Here is a 17521-nt window from a genome sequence, read left to right on the forward strand (position 1 = left end):
GTTCGTGGTAGTGACAGCTCCATTGATTCTTATATAGTCCCCCTCTCGTGTATAGGGCTGGTAGAGCAACATTATTACAGGGGAGTGATTGCGATGTTTCTCATATTCCTTGATAATATCACTATGCATGGGCGTAGTCTTGTCTCGCAATGATTGCCAAGTATAATTGCACTAACTATGATATGTTAGACTTTATAGTTAAGAATAACTTAGGAAATATTCTTGTAGTTCGTCCTAATTCCTTGCTAGAATATCTAATTGAGGTGCTTATCATATTTATATGTGGCTAAGTTATGCTGATCAGATTAATTATCTTTGTCACCATTCATACTTTATATATCTTTTATGTGACATTTATCCTTGTATGAAAGAGACAGATAAATGCTCTCAATTATACATGCAATGATAGATACTCAATTCTATTTTCCATTCTGTAATCAATATTGATGTTTAGCAATCCCTTCCCAGTGGAAAAATATAAATAACGATACCTGGAATACTTCCCGGTTAAAAATCGGTATTAATCTGTGCGCTTGCAGATCTCATTTATTATTTATTTAGAAGAGCAATTACATATTTCAGTACCGCGTCTTTCATGTCATGCTGGGGATGACAACTTGACTTAAGTGGCATGAGGGATAGGTTTGGCATTTTTGGCGCCGTTATCAGAATTAGAAAACTAAGTCTACTTTTGGTGGTGACGTTAAGAATGCCCAACAGAAGGCACCGACAGGCCGGGCTTCCTCAACTCCTATCTTCACCCTATACTCTCTCAATCTCTCTTGTTGCTATCACCCTAAAGAGACAAATCTATTTGAGGGACCCCTCTCTGTCTAACTCTCTCTGGAAAATATGAACTAGGGTTTTAGAGTTACATCTCAGGGGGCAGTCCCTTTATTTATAGCCTCCTAGGAATCACCACAGCCATTGGATCAAACTGACTTAAACGTGCGCTTAAGATTAATCCTCAAAGTTGGTGGAGGCAGGATCCACGAGGTGGAACCTGATTGGTTCCCACCGCCGGGTGGCCGCCCCACCTGGCAGGGCACCCGCCCTTGGCCTCCTACCAAGTGGGCCTAGGTTTCAGGTATTGGCTCCTAGAGTCTTCTAGAGTCTTCCTGAGTTGATGTTTAGGTCTTCTCTCTATGTAAATCTGACATGTGGACCTTCTTTTGTTATTATTTCGGTAACCCCCTGTAGAAACAGACAATCACCAAAACTCATAGAATTCTGTTAGTGATAACCCTATTTTCTACTGAGTGCTTGCAAATAGGTCCTTTTTCATGTTAAGTTGACGGTTAAAATTAGGAGTTATCTACCATCAACAGCCACCTACGAGCGGTGTCGGAGAGGAACAAAGGTAGCTGACCGATGATGGCGCGATCGTCTCCTCAAGCTCCACCTAATTGGCATGCGAGCTAGAAATCAGCTAGCCAGAGCTCGGGCTTGGTTTCACCATTATACTTGGAGATGCTTGTTGGAGGGCTTAAAGGATTGGGCAGAGGCGTGCTGCGGATTGCCCTACTGAAGACTCGAGGCCCAGTGGCTCGGGAGCTCTCCGGTCCCCATCGCTATCATAGCGCCCGCCGCGGTGCGTGCTGTAGCCTTGCTCCTCGGTATTCACGCACTTACGCCACTAGTGCTCGTTGATGTCATGGCGTGCGTCGTGTGGGTCGCGATTGTCGATGATGCGCTCTCAAATTGGGGTGGCTTTCTTGCCACGAGGAGGTGCTTCCTAGTGGATAGAAGCCTCCTCTCGTGGCAAGCTAGCTCAACGGGTCGTTCTAAGGCCGCTCCTCGATGCCTTAAGGCTCAACTTTCGGCCTGTTGTGCGACCGCGACTTGGAGCAAACCTTGCACCTCATCCCGTATGCGGCATGCTTGGGGATTCGATGGCTCGGGCATGTTGCGCAGAAGCATTGTGACAGCCATGATGTTCTAGCCTCCACAAGGGAAGCGGTTGACTAGGCCTTCAGGTTCCCCGTCTTCAATGATCTGCCGGAAAATGTCTCGAGCTCTTCCTCATGCTCCACCTCCATGCAGGGGTGTGTGGTATTGCTCGAGGGCTTGCTCAAGTTGGTTTAGCCGTTCTCGGTCCTCGTCGAGCTTCGCCCTCAGCTCTCAAAGCTACGCGAGTTCTGGAGCATGGTTGCTTTGGGGGAGATGTGGGTCTTGATGCCCTCTCTGCTCTGGAGTCTTGGGGTTGTCTTCCGCCGCTGGCGCGGCAGCAGCGTTGTCGCCATTGTCATTGGTGGTGTCATCGTCGGTGGCCACGACTCCATCTTGAACGTTGGAGCATTCTTGTGTACGGTCGTCATTGTTGGATTCAGAGTCAAGGTATGGACCGACAGTGGTCTAGAAGTTGGGGAACTGCCCCCGCTGCTCTTCTGCCAACTGTTGCCTCAACGTGCTAAGGGTGTACCATCCTAGGCCGAGTGCTCGAGGCCCGAGTACTCGCGAGAAGCTCGAGACCTCGGAGGTTGGTAGGGTCGTCGCTAGCTCCATTGTCGCGTGCAGAAGTGTCCCTGATCGTTCTGCACGCGTGTTGGCATTGGGACGAGTCGAGGTGGAGTATGTCAAGGTGGCATTGTTGAGGCCGAATGGGAACCGACGTCGGGCAGTGAATAGCCCATGCGGCAGTAAGGTGGGAGGCGACAAAGCCACACGTTCTCTTGGAGCGGAGTTGGGTTCCCTTGATGTTGTGAAGGCAGAGTCATGGTTCCCTTAGAGGTTTGTCGTCCCGTTCTCCATCCTTGAGCGTAGGCTAGACGGATCCCCAACCAGGGGCTCTAGGTGGTCTACATGGGATGGCGAGCGTGCGACGATTGTGGAATGGCGATGATGATGACGCTGATCACTCCTCCTTCTAGACGTAGAAGCATGGTGGTGAGGTCAGCATGTGGTCCGTCCCGTGCGTGGGGGCTTAATGAGAGCTCCGCTCGGATCCCCGGTTGAAAGTAGGATCATGTCATATCCACGGCCAGTGGACACAAACTCAGACTGCCGAACCGGATCACCGTAGCGTGTGGGAGCGGGGAAGCGGGATTGGCCATCCGGAAGCAAGATGGAAAATCATCGTAACACGCAGGCCCCCTACCTAGCGCGCTAACTATCGGTGTTTTACCCCGAGGGCTAGCACCAATTAGTGAATTTGTGTGCATGCTCCTTCTTCCGCATGGTGATGCAAGAAGAACACCAGCGATTTATCCTGGTACGGGCAAAGAAGGCCCTACGTCTAGCGGGGGGAGAGATTATATTATCTTGCATCGAAGCAGTCGTACAAGGGTGAATACAAGCAAATGCGAGTGGGGTTGTGGTGAGGACGATAGAACGTAAGGTTCTAAGCCCCTCGAGAACTAGCAATATGCGGCTAGGGTGTTGGTTTTGTTGCGCATGCGAGCGTGGTTTCCAACTAGGAGAGCTTGCCCTATTCTAAGTCTTGGTGTCCCCTTTTATAGGACAAGGGGAGGCACAGGGTTATATGGAGTTAGGGCTAACATGGACTATGCTGTGGATAAGGGTGCTAGTCAAACTGGGGCCTCCGTACCGGCATGGTTCGACGGGTCTTCTAGCAGCGTACTTGGTGATGATGGCGCGTGAATTCTCTTGCGTGAGACAGTGTATGACACCTGTTAGCAGACCTGTGCTCATACGCATGCACATGTAGCTCTTCAGACGTCGCGTCAGGAGTCATTGGAGTGCTGACCGGCCCTGAAAAGCCCTTGCGCGGAGGACACCTGATGGCCTCGAGGGCCGGGCGGATAGGGCACGACCCATACAAGGAGTCATTGACAATGGTGTCTCAAGGGGTCATTTGATGAGATGTTACACCGGGCATAATAAAACTGCCTTGTACCTTTCCCCAACTCCTAGGCAAAGTCGGTAAAAAGTAGGAAATGACGGGGTTACGATCCATCATTAAAGTTGTCGCGGCCATAGTGTTAGGTGGGAGCCGGTCACACACATTTAATGCTCTGCAATCCGTACCCCGAACAGATAGCCGAGACACGTTACGCACTCGGGGCTATGTCATTCGCTCTACCCCGGCCTAGGCGTTCCCTCGAGCCACCTTCCATCATCGAGGTGTATGTCAAGTGGTGTACTAATTGCGTCTATAGGTGTATGTCAAGTGGTGTACTGATTGCTTCTATAGTATCTCGAGTGGAGGATACAATAAGTATACGTCTGTATGGGTCGTCGAGGCTTGCTCTTAGGCCGGCTCAGTGTGGCTACACGCTGGGCTTTTTCTACTGGTTGGAGTAGGTGAGGATTTGTTACCCCTTATTAATATCCTCGACATAACTAAATTCAAAAAAAATTTAGGAACTAAACAAGGCCTCGAAGCAAGTCCTTTGTACGCCATCCGGAAAACAGGAAGCAAGGTCGTCTTCGGTTTGGAAGCCGCCGTCTGTTCCGTCAGTGCTCCTTTCACGCACGGCACCTTCAATCTGATGATCCTGCAATGAATATACCTTCCCAAAGTAAAGCAGGTGAGCCTAGAAAACAAAACATAGTCCTTGTTTAGTTCACACAAAATTTTTAGTTTGGCTACTGTAGTATTTTCGTTCGTATTTGATAATTATTATCTAATTATGAACTAACTAAGCGTAAAAGATTCGTCTCCTAAATTTCATGTAAATTTTACAATTTAATATTATTTTTATGTATAATCAATACTCATATACGTGTCACAAAATTCGATGTAATGAAAAATAACTAAACAAGGCCATAATAGAAGCCGAGAACAAATTCTGTCTCAGTTCTCCTAGGTAGTCGTAGGATTAGGGTAGCCTAGCGAACTCTGAATCGGATAGATGCAGATGTCATCCTGATCCCGTACAGTCCGTTCGTTACATCATCTAGATTTAAGTTTTGTAGATAAAGACAGTATAACTACTTGATGAAGATTAGGGCTAATAAATTTGCGATTTTAATTCGGAAGCTATGGTAAATATATATCATTGTTTAGAGCAATATGCGGTGCAAATTGGAGCCATGTCAACTCTGTGTTTTTAAATATCATTGATTAGAGGTAGAGCAATATGTGGTGCAGCTTGGAGTCAAGTCAACTTTTTGTGTTTTTTTTTAATCAGCGCCATATTTTGTTCATTTGTCTGCTTCCAGAGACTAGCTAGTGCAATAGTTGACCTTGCTGCATTTAAATGGATGTTGCAGGATGAGATCGATGCTTCGCCGAGGAGCAAAACACTACATTGTCCCTTCGAGCACCCTCCAGGTTAGTGCAACTCTTGTCAGCCTTCAGCTCAGGTCCTTATCATTTAAAATTAGTGAGGGGACGAACAGAAAGTTGTTTCGTTCCATGCGTTCTTATATTCTCAAAAATTGCTACGGCAATAATACCTTACCTTTGAGCAGCGCATGGCATTGAGACTCGCATGTCTGCGCGCTACCATTCGCATCAGCAAAAATCTCACTGGCCCTCGCACAGCTGCTGGCAGAGGATGAATAACACTTTCTGAATGTCTCTCATCTTATGTAAATATTTTCTTTTTTGTTTGTATCAGGAACACTATAAGACGACTGGTGGAAGATATAAAATTAACACATCATGAATTTTGATTTTGGATATATTAAAAGTATTACTGACAATTTTTCGGAGGAGCGGAAGGTTGGCAGTGGTGGGTACGGAGATGTTTACAGGGTAGAGATGGCTAATCATTACACATCTTCTCTAGTTTTCAAATGTTTACATTTCCATTGGCGACTAGAAAAAGGAAATCATGATAAATTTAATGAGAACTGACTTCTACAGGGAGAACATCACGGGAAGGATATTGCAGTGAAAAGGCTTCACCCTTTGCACGGACTCGATGATCTGGAATTCCACAATGAGTTCCGCAACCTTGCAATCATCGACCATCCAAACATCATACAGTTAATTGGCTATTGTTACCAATCACAGCACATGTACGATGAGGACCACGGAAAACAAGTTTTTGCAAAAACAGTAGAGCGAGTCCTGTGCTTCGAATATATGCATAGTGGAAGCCTTCAAACTTATATTGGAGGTATGATCTACAGCACTCCAAACTTGTCGCTCGTTTTTTTAAAAAAAATAAAATAATAATTGACACCATACTATATATAGCGTCGATGCCCATTACTTTCTGTCTCCGCGGCACGGGAGTCGTGAGGAAGTTATTTTCACACCGAAGCTAACAAAGCATCGATATTGTTCTTTATCCCATCATTCGTGAGGAATTCATGCCATGGATCAGCATTTTGAGTTTTTAATTTTCATCTTATTAGTTTAGTTGAAACTCTGATACTTATTGTATCTTTTATTAAAAACCTTTATTTATATTTTATTAAAAATATATCATAAAAAAGGATTTCAGATCGTTGAATGGTCTTTTTTTTTGTGAAGACGTTGAATGGTCTTCTAATTACTACATGTCATAAAATCTTTTAAGCCTAGCTACATCAAGGTGCCAAAGAACCAGGGGCCAACATTTGTTTTTTAACCTTAAGAGAAAAACTAATATTTAAGCTTATGTAATTATTATTTTCATCGAAGGAATCTCAAATCTCAAAGACTAGAAAGGTCATAGCCACCTTTAGTGTACGTTTGCCCCACAGTAACATCATCCATTGTTCAAAAATTTGAATTTTTCTTATAAAATATAGGACTTGCTAAAGTTCAGGTGCTTGAATTTTAGTTTTTTTTCAGACAATGGCTATTGCATATTTATACTAAAATTTATGATTTTATTCATTGCAATTTTTTGTAGGCACAATCCACAATTTTTGGTACCATGAATAAAAAATCTGTTAGATAAAACCACAAAACCAACAAATTTTGATTTGTGTTGGCACAAAGACAATTAACAATTTACAATTATTTCTATAGGTAGACAAAGACAAAAGTTTAATAGTTATGAAACAGATAAGACAAATAACTAATCACAAAAAATAACAATTTACTTGTACTTGTTGGTGGTACAAAAGTGTTGCCTAAAATTATCTTAAAATTCAGACACCTAAAATAAAGGATAAATGATAAAATATTATGTGCGTAGTAGTATTTTCATAAAACAATAAAGTTCTCTTAATTATCTATACTTAATACTAAAAAGAAAAAACTTATACCATCAATTTTTTTTATCTAACCTCATAATCTGCCTCAGGCCTTGTTTAGTTTTAAATTTTTTTGAAAAATCGACACTGTAGCACTTTCGTTTGTATTTGACAAATATTGTCCAATCATGAACTAATTAGGCTTAAAAGATTCGTCTCGTCAATTCCGACCAAACTGTGTAATTAGTTTTTATTTTCGTCTATATTTAATACACCATGCATGCGTCTAAAAATTCGATGTGATAGAAAATCTGAAAAATTTTGCAAAATTTTTTAGTAACTAAACAAGGCCTCAGTCTCATCATCACCTTCCCCATCCGCCCGGAAGACAGACATTTATTGGCGACCAAAGAACGAGAAGGAGTCGAAGGAGGAATTAGAAACAAAAATAACGGTTTCCAGATAATAAAACACCAGAGACAAAGAAAACAGAGAAAAGGCTTAAACAGTTTTAGGAATAAATTTAGGGTTTCTAATGCAAAACTTTCTTTTTCTCTTTTTCTTCTTTTCACTTGGGCCTATTATGGTGGGTCTCGGACTGGAAAAAGTTACTTTTAGGTTCCTCAACTTTTGCAAAAGTCTGGTTTTCATCTCTAAACTCTAAAACCGGACAAAATACATCCCTCAACTTTTAAACCATGCACATTACATCCTTGACCTGGTTTTGAAAGCGGTTTTACCTTTTTTTTATTTATTTTTGCTGATTTTTTTTGAAAAATCATAGTAAATCACATAAAAATCATAAAATAGAAAACTCAATTTTGTTGGACTTCAGATCAGTAGATCTACACATTGAATATATAATATAGTATGTTCTAGTACAAATTTTTTTTATGCGTCTTTAGATCTATGTTTTTCTGTAATTAATTAGACTAATTATAGCTACATTTTCTATGGTCTAATTGTGATGAAATTTATATGGTGAGCTAATTATTCTATGTTTGAGTTATAGTAAAAATTTTATACTCATTGAATCTTGTATGACTTAGTTATAGATTTATTTAGGTTTATGCTTGTTAAATTATAATAAATCTATAACTAAGTTATACATGATCTAATGAGTATGAATTTTTTATCATAGTTTAAACATATAATAATTAGTCTAACATAAAAAATTCACCACAATTGGACCATACAAACTATAGCTATGAATTATTCTAATTAATTATAGAAAAAAGAGTTCTAAAGATACAATAAAAATTTTGTACTAAAGCATACTATATTATATTATATGTTCACTATGTAGATCTACTTATCTGGAGTCCAACAAAATCAGATTTACTATTTTATGAATTTAATTTGATTTACTATAATTTTACAAATATTCAGCCAAAATAAATAAAAATGAAAAAGACAAAACTACCTTCAAAACCGCTCATAACCATGTCAGGGACGTAACATGCATGGTTTCAAAAATTGAGAGATGTATTTTACCCGGTTTTGAAGTTCAAAGATGAAAAACAGACTTTTGCGAAAGTTGAGGGACCTAAAGTGGACTTCTTCCTCTCGGATTCGGCCCCAGACTGGGCTAGCTATGCAGTGGTCTGGGCCAGAGCCCATGGCCTAGCCGCACGGTAGCCCTTTCTATTTATTTTCTGTTTTCTTTTCTTTTAAACCAGTTGAGAATTCTAAAATCATAAAGAGTTACAGAAAAAATAAAAATATTAAACCAGTTTTTTTACATAAGCTTTGACTAGTGCTGCACAGTAAACATATAATATCATATACTTTAGTATAAAGAATTTATTGTATTTATAGATCTATGCTTTTATGTAATAAACTTTCTCAAATTTTTACGCATTGTAGATCTACCTACATCTAATTGTATTGTATATTAAAGAACCAAAATTTCAACCTCTTTTTTTGGGCCACCTTCCCCTACCTACCCAATAGTGTAAGTTTCTTTTGTATAGACTTATATAACCCATGCCCATGTAAGTTAGAACAACTCACATCTAGCGCGACATGGAGTCCGATTTCAAGATGTATTGGTTGTGCATATGATGCGGACTCATGACTCATGCTTATACGAGTTAGAACAAACAACTAAAGATGGTTAAATCGAATTTGAGCCAATGATGATAACTTAAACTTGTTCCGGGTTGTTAGAGGGTCCGCCAGCTTAAACTTGGTCCGGGTAATTGGAAGATCGCCAGTGGCCAGCCAGCCACAGCCAATGGCTACCTGGCACGGTTGGGGATAGCCCTAGGGAATCAAGCGCCGACTAGGTGCAATTGTAATCCCCACCTTAACTTTAAGTGGTGCAGACATGTCACCAATCAGGCCTTGTTTAGTTCGCAAAAATTTTCAAGATTCCCCGTCACATCAAATCTTTGATCGCATGCATGGAGCATTAAATATAGACGAAAATAAAAACTAATTGCACAGTTTACCTGTAATTTGTGAGATGAATCTTTTGAGCCTAGCTACTCCATGATTGGACAATGTTTGTCAAATAAAAACGAAAGTGCTACAGTAGCTAAAAACTAAAGTTTTTGCGAACTAAACAAGGCCTCAGTAACTTGGTGGTAGGTTGACAGTGGTCATGCTTGACCTGAATCGATATAGGGAGCTAGGACAAAGAAAGTACACACATGACAAAAAAAAAAGGCCAGAGAGAGAGGAGGAGGAGGAAACAACTTGCTACAACTGAACATGGAAAGTTAGTTGGAGAAGAATTATAAGAAAACTTTCTTTGCTCATGCCACTACCGGCAAAGCAAAAGATTATCCCCTGTTGCAACATACGGACATGTTACTAGTACTATCAATATAAGAATATTATAATGTTTTAGTTAAATCATATCGTATGATTTTGTCTAAAACTAAAATTAACACTTACCTAAACTATTTCTCATGGATATTGATACAATTTTATAATTTGTTAGTGCCATTGGTTTATAGGCATATGAAAAACTAAAAGAATATTTCTCAAGATTGTTGAAATATAAATTATGTATTTACTTCATTGCATGTATATATATTTGATCTGCATGATGGCATACATTTACTTTAAGTTGCTTTATAGTCACTCCATCCCCAAAAAATCAATTCCTAGAAAAAAGTAATAACAACTATGTCATGAAATGAGCACCTTATGAAAAAAATATTGTATGGTAAATCTAATTATACTAATTCGAAACCATGAATCTTAATGTTTTTAATAGAAATTTAGTCAAAGTTTACAACAATTAACTTAAAATAACTCCAGAAATCTATTTATTATTCAGGGACAGAGGGAGTATATATTAATAATAATAGAGACATATAATAATTTATACAAATATATATACATATATATATATGAATAATTTATGGTTGAAACACTTTTCATTATTGAAGATGTTGGAAGTTTAGATCTAGATTTGAGGGGATATTTAGTTTTTTTTATTAATGGTAGGTAATACGTAAGTAATACTTTCTACTAGTTTCTAGCAATCTGTAGTAGTAACTCATGATAGCTCTATATGATTGGGGCTTTATTACTTTCCTCTTGCAGACAAATGGTGTTCACTTGATTGGCCCATTTGTTACCGAATTATTAAAGGGACTAGTGTGGGTTTAAATCACCTGCATAATGCCAAGGCAAAACCAATTTTGCATCTGGACTTAAAACCTAGTAATATATTGCTCGACAAGAACAAGGAGCCTAAAATTGCAGATCTTGGTTCATCAAGACTTGGTGCTTCTATAGAAACTCAAGAATCGGGGACTCTAAAAGGAGTAACACTGTAAGTAGATTGATCACAGTTTCCTGCAAATTATAAATTCTATCATGCTTTAAGACATTGATTATTATATTCTTTTTCTATTGTACTAATAATGCTTTTGATTTTTATATATGGTATCTGCAGAAGGTACACGCCACCAGAATGCAAAAATGGTGGCAATAATGTGTCAATCAAGTTCGACGTGTTTAGTTTGGGAGTTATAATTCTTGACATCGTGGCTGGACAAAATGGCTACTCCCGTCGTTCTGACATGCGTCATCAAGTGTTTATTGAGCTTGTAAGAAAAATCCTCTCGATTGAACTGAGATTTGTATTTTTCCATTATGCTTTGGGTGTTGCTCCATCCGATCTCATATATAAGTAGAAATTGTGGCAGCCAAACATATTTTAGGTTTAAGCATTGGTATAGAAAGAACTACTAATGCTGTCGTCAAATTTGATGCTATTAATCGCTAGATCCGTCGTATATAAGTACTTGAAAACTGAATACATATTTTCATATATATATATATATATAATATAATGCATATATAATTAATAAGACTCAACTGTATTATGTTTATAGAGAAATAAGAATAGCATGCCCAAGTGTCCCTTATTTTTTAACTAAACAGTTAGTTAACACGCCCTCTCTATACATCTTAACATTGGCCCACTAGCATATTTACACGAGCACGTTCGCTTGAGCCTATCTGCCGCTGTCAACTATTCAATATTTTTCTCTCACAACAAATCAGCGAATAGTACTTTTAGTCATTGCTTTTAATACAAATGAACAAGCTTGGGTCAATCCCCTTGGATTCGAGGAGGAATCCCCCTGGTTCCCCTCCAATCTCCTTGGATTGGAAACTAACTGAACAAGCCCGTAAATGTGTCATATATTTGTAATCGTGTCGTATCTGAATTATCACTTAGTGATTAGGATATATTTGGATCCATTAACTCTAGCTGGCTACTAAAATAATGTTGGTTGAAGACTGTTTGATCCAGACAGCTAACTGATGGTTAGACTGTTGGATTCTCCATCTGCTACTGTGCTTCGCATTTTCCACTTGGTGCATTCGTTAGGTTTGGTGAGAGGGTGGCTATATATTAACTGAAATTAGTTAAGTTTTAGGAACTAATAATATAACTATATGAAAGCCAGATAGCTCATTAGTACTACTCCCTCCATTCAAATTTATAGATAATTTTGACATTTCTAGATAGATAACTTTTTCATTATATATCTAGACATACATATATAGTCTCTTTGGTTGAGCTATGGCTGTGGGGAAAAGCTGTTTTGGGCCGGCTGTGAGCTATGAAAAAACTAAAAGTTATTTGGATGAGGTAGGTATAAATTATACCTCTATCTTTGTCTCTCTTGAAACAACTACGAAAGAGTTCTTTATTTCATCCATTTTGAAAAGCAGAAGCCAAAAACCAAAAGCACGATCTCAGATGCTTTAAAAATGTACTACGAAAAAGCAGCCTCTTTGGTTGGCCTTTTGGCTCTGGGGAAGGAAAAGCAGCCTTAAAAACCTAACCAAACGGACCCTGTATATCTAGAATAGCAGTGCCTAGAAAAGTTAAAATGATCTATAATTTATGACAGGTGGTGGTCATTAGTTATGATCCATGGGATTTAAATTTAGCATCTAAATGTTAGAGCAGATCTAAGAAGGCCATGAATTAACCGAGACCCATTATCTGAGTACATCAGATAGGCATTCTTCTTACAAGGATCATCTCCTAGCATTCTAACCCAAACGAAGATGTTGACTCATGACATGTTTGTTCAAGCTAAATCTCTTGGAAAATATAGGTTTTATACAGTGAGGAGTTTTATGGTGTTGTTTCTAAGACAACTATATTATATAAAATGAAATGAAACAAGGATGAAACTTAACACTCACTCTTAAGAAAAAAAAATTATTTTATGATTTCATAGATATTTAATTTCATGACTCATAGAGAGTTGGTAATCATGTCAAAAAAATTTCATCATTTCTTCTTGTAACATGTCATCGAAATTACATATGTGACAACTATTAAATATAAATTAAAGTCTGATAAAACTTTCACTGAGGATAGCATAAGATTAGTCACAACTCTCAAACTAGGATTGTCTCCATGACATTAAATATGTTGCTACCTGAGACAACAAGAGAGTTAATGAAGAGAGAAATGGTTTCTCTCATGAGAAACCACATCTACTCGTGTTTCAAGGACTAAGGAAATGGTTTGTTCTGCATTGGGGAAGAGATGCCATGACAGCCTTATTTAGTTTCTCCCCAAAAAGTTTAAACCCTATTCCATCAAATGTTTAGATCCATATATAGAGTATTAAATATAGACTAAAAAATAATTAATTGCACATGTTACGAAACTTTGCAAGATGAATCTTTTAAGCATAATTAGTACATGATTTGGTAATAAATTACTAAGTAACATATGTACTAATGATGTATTAATTAGGCTCAATAAATTCATCTCGTAGATTTTGAAATTTGTTTTTTATTAATATCCAAACACCCTATGCGACACCCCCATGTGACACCTGATGTCACACCTCAAAATTTTATGCCCTGAAACCAAACAAGGCAACTTGGCCTATCGCCCACCGAGACAAGTTGCGCCTGTGCCTATGTCCTACCATGCTCGATCATGTGGTCACCCTTGTGGCAGTGGCCACCCACCACCACGCGATACTCACCGTCGCTCGGTCGTAGGCCCAACTTTGCCACCTACATGCCCCATCCTCATGCACACTGCACTGCTCGATCACTATGATATTGTGCCACTCATGTTGGGCAGCGTGAGCAGCCTTAGTGCTCGGCCATGCTTGCAGTCTGTGTCAGGCTACCCTCATCGCCCAAGTCTGACCACCCATTGAGAAAGAGACGGAAAGGAGAGGTGATGAGTTGAGATTTGAGGACAGGAGAGAAGAATAGAGTAAAAAAATTAAGACGAGGAAGACGAAGTAATTATGTGTGGTACTTATTGGCTTCCTCATTGACAGTGTGTCCTCGGAGTGCCACCAACAAGTACTTCAACTACACAATTCTAGTTGCAAAGATTATTAAACAAGCACTTCAAGCACACCAACAACTAAGGGCTTTACAACTACAAAAGAGTGCTAACAAAAGAGAAATAAGGTCCTATTTGGTTAAGCTGTGGCTTTTGAAAAAGCAGCTATGGACTATGGCTTTTGAAAAGGAGCTGTGGGATATGGGCTATGAGAAAAGCCAAAAGCTCTTTGGTTGAGCACTTGTGGCTTTTGTAAAAATTGCTGCCACTTACAAGCAGGCCCTGCATGTGATCCTCACATCCTATTTTTTTTCCTCAAATCGTTCAGTTTTTGTTCCTCTCCATGCACTGGCTGGCAGGAATGGGGGCAGAGGTTATGCTTGCCACTAAGAATGGCCCATGCACCGACGAGGATGAGCTGCATAGTGGGAATAGGCCATGTCCAGTGATGGAGGGAGGGGGGCACAATTCGACCATGCAACTGGACCGGGGTCTCATAGGCCAAATGCATCAAGGTCAGAGTCACCGAGCTCACGCATCATGGTTAGGGCTAGGGTCACTAAGCTCGAGCATCGGAGGCAAGCTCATGCATTGGGTCAGGGCCAGGATCGCTAAGCTCATGCTCATCTCCTGTTGCAGCTATCAAGTACATGCATCGAGAGCTCTCATAGGGATGCGGGGTTGGGGTGATGGATGCCAGGCCGAGGGGCCACGCCATTAGGGCTGAGCGCCACTAGAAAATTTGCTTATCTTCAGAGAAGTTGCTCACCATCGAATAAGTTGCTTGCCAGATCTTCTAGAGCGAGATGCACCCACAAAAGTAGGGGCAGGCCATCACAAAGGGCTGCACACTGTTGATATTAGTTACGCACAAAGAAGAATCAAAGAGAAATAATTCACAAGCGCACGGATATCGGTGAGCACTTTACCCAGGAGATAAGTCCAAAGTATCATATTTATTTTTTACCACTAGGAGAAAGCGTGCAAAAGACTAACCTTTTCTTACCTACTAACCACGGGCTGTAAGACAAGATAGTGAGATATTAGCAATATAGAGTGAACTATTTCTTGAGTGTTCTTCTAGCCTACGCTAAGTGTGTGGTTATCGTTCTAAGGGGAGTACCTAGATAAAATAGACACCTGAGAGAGTGCTTAACCCTGGCACCATATACCCTACCTTACCTCCTGACGAGACGTGGATTATAGGCATGAGAGGATTGTCACTTTCCTCCAATGCTACCACAAATTCGGCCAAACAGGGAGTATCTACGAGTATTCCTAGCCCAAGCACCATGCTTACGCTATGAATAATTACTCTATTCCCTATGCGAAGCGAATAAAGTAAACTCATAAACCAAAGAACAGTAAGAACAATAACTTACTCGTATTAGAAGTCAAATTGCCAAACGATTCAAGAACCGAGCCTCAGGTTAGGAGACTTGATCCCAAAGTTACAAAGAAGAAGGCACTGACAGGCTTCCTCAACTCCTATCTTCACCTTATACTCTCTCAATCTCTCTTGTTGCTATAACCCTATAGAGACAGATCCATTTGAGGGACCCCTCTCTATCTTATTCTCTCTGAATATGAATTAGGGCTTCAGAATTAGCTCTCATGGGGGGTCAGGCTTGTATTTATAGCCCCCCAGGAAGCACCATAGCCCTTGGATCAAACAGACTTAAATGTGCGCTCAAGATTACTCATCAAAGGCGGTGGATGTAGGATCCACGAGGTAGAACCTGATTGGTTCTTGCCCTCGGGCGGCCGCCCCTGCCCTATGGCAGGTGGACCCCATCTTTTAGGTGTTGTCTTGCCGAGTCTTCTAGAGTATTCTGGAGTTAACGTTTAGGTATTATCTCTATGTAAACCTAACATGTGGATCTCCTTTTGTTGTTATTCCGATAACCCCCTGTAGAAACAAACATTAATCAAAACTTGTGGAATTCTGTTAGTGATAACCCTATATCTACTGAGTGCTTGCAAATAGGTCCATTTTCATGTTAAGTTGATGGTTAAAATTAGGAGTTATCTACCATCAACACATACCCATTGCTAGGGAAGGGTTGTGTCATGAGTTTGCTGGAGAGGGGTGGCCACCCTAGAGCCACGCAACAGCTAGCAAGGAGGTGCTCTGATGGTGGCCTAGATCATGTCATGGATAGGAGAGAGGTATTGGGAGAAAAGAAAATGAATCAGTATGTAACCAGTGGCAGGTGAGTAATATTTCCCTAAAAAGTAGCTAAAAGCAGGTGTAGATGTGCTTTTCGCTTTGGACTACACTAAAAGCTGCTTTTTGGCAAAAGCACATCTGGCTTTTGGGCCCTTTGGTTGAGATTTTGGCTTTTGGGGGCAAAAGCCATATCCAAAAGCCCAACCAAATGGGGCCTTACTCTACCAACTAGAGAGCTAGCAACTCATAAACAAACTAGAGAGCTAGAGCTGCTAAATAATAATGCAAGCACAATATATACATGAAATGAAATTGCAAGTGTTGAGAGGATGCAAACCATCGAGGGCAAGTGACAAAAAGATTATTTTTCTCAAGGCTTGATTGTTTGTCAGCAACCTACATCTCCATTGAGGTGGGTCCTTAGATCACTGCTTCACTAAGAAGCCGATAGATCACCAAGTACCTCTCCAAACCTCAATGGATTTCACTAGAAGTTACGGATTTGTGAATCTCCTATGGGGTAAGCATGAATCCCCTCACAACCACAAAATGGTGCTCAACAATCTCCACAAGCACCAAGCTAGCTAGGCAACAAAGATCGCCAAGAGTAGCAAGAAATCCTAAGTGCCACCAACAAATGCAATGCACTAGAGGCTCCCAAATCTCTCATAAATATGAGCACTATGTCAAGAGAGGGAGTAGGGGAGCTTGCTCAACTTTAGAGGGATGTATTCACTTCATCAAATAGAGACCCCTAATATGGCCAACCAACTATATAGAGAGAGGCAAGCCAAACCTAGCCATTACAAAAGCCATTGTTTTACTGCACAATCACCTGATTGGTCTAGTCTGGTGCTCTTGCTCAAATAGCACCGGACTAATCCTATGCACACTAACAAAAACTAGTTGTTGAAAATCCCTAATAGTCTAATGTAACACATAGATCAGTGGTGTGCAAACCCTAAGAACCAGATTAGTCTACTATGTTCTAGAGAGTTCTAAAAATGGTTTTTAGGCCAACAGATTGGTCTGGTTCTTTGCATCGGACTGATTCGATGAATCAACACAAAAGTACCCCCTCTAGAGTAGTGCTAGCACTTAGTCTAGTGAGCCCTAGGGTTAAGCATTGAACTAATCTATTGGCAAACCCTAGCCACTACTGATAGCCTCTATGTAGCTTATACTCTGGTGCCATCTGCAAGCAACTATTGAACTAATCTAGTCCTACAAAGGCACCCCATTCAGCTCCTTTTGACCCCTTTTTCAAATGTGCCAACTCCACTAAGTGTTCAGTATATGCATACGTGAGTTAGCATTTACCAAACATTTTGCAAAGCGTTTTCTCTTACTGACACTAGATAACCATTACAACTAAAGATTTCCTCATTATAGTATGACTATCTATACTAAACTCAACCATGCACTCTATTGCACCTTGATTGGCAAAAGCAAAACCCTATCATATACCTTTGTCTTGTGGCTTGCTTTTGCTTCATCTTCTCTCCATTTGA

At 40.2% G+C, this 17521-nt stretch overlaps 1 protein-coding gene across 2 annotated transcripts in view; it reads left to right on the forward strand.

Moving 5' to 3' along the window:
* LOC8064083 (G-type lectin S-receptor-like serine/threonine-protein kinase At1g61480) overlaps positions 5150 to 17521 on the forward strand; it is a 17485-nt gene continuing 5113 nt past the window's right edge. Inside the window, exons 1-5 of one of the 2 annotated variants that reach the window (XM_002442108.2) lie at positions 5150 to 5236; positions 5526 to 5662; positions 5774 to 6029; positions 10597 to 10828; positions 10952 to 11105. In XM_002442108.2, coding sequence (XP_002442153.2) covers positions 5570 to 5662; positions 5774 to 6029; positions 10597 to 10828; positions 10952 to 11105 — 735 coding nt within the window. In that variant the 5' untranslated portion in view covers positions 5150 to 5236; positions 5526 to 5569. Of the gene's footprint in view, positions 5237 to 5525; positions 5663 to 5773; positions 6030 to 10596; positions 10829 to 10951; positions 11106 to 17521 lie in introns of those variants that run through there. The other variant, XM_021445811.1, reaches the window with a different exon arrangement.

The sequence above is a fragment of the Sorghum bicolor genome, chromosome 8 (assembly GCF_000003195.3).
Source record: "Sorghum bicolor cultivar BTx623 chromosome 8, Sorghum_bicolor_NCBIv3, whole genome shotgun sequence".
Classification (NCBI taxonomy): Eukaryota; Viridiplantae; Streptophyta; class Magnoliopsida; order Poales; family Poaceae; genus Sorghum; species Sorghum bicolor.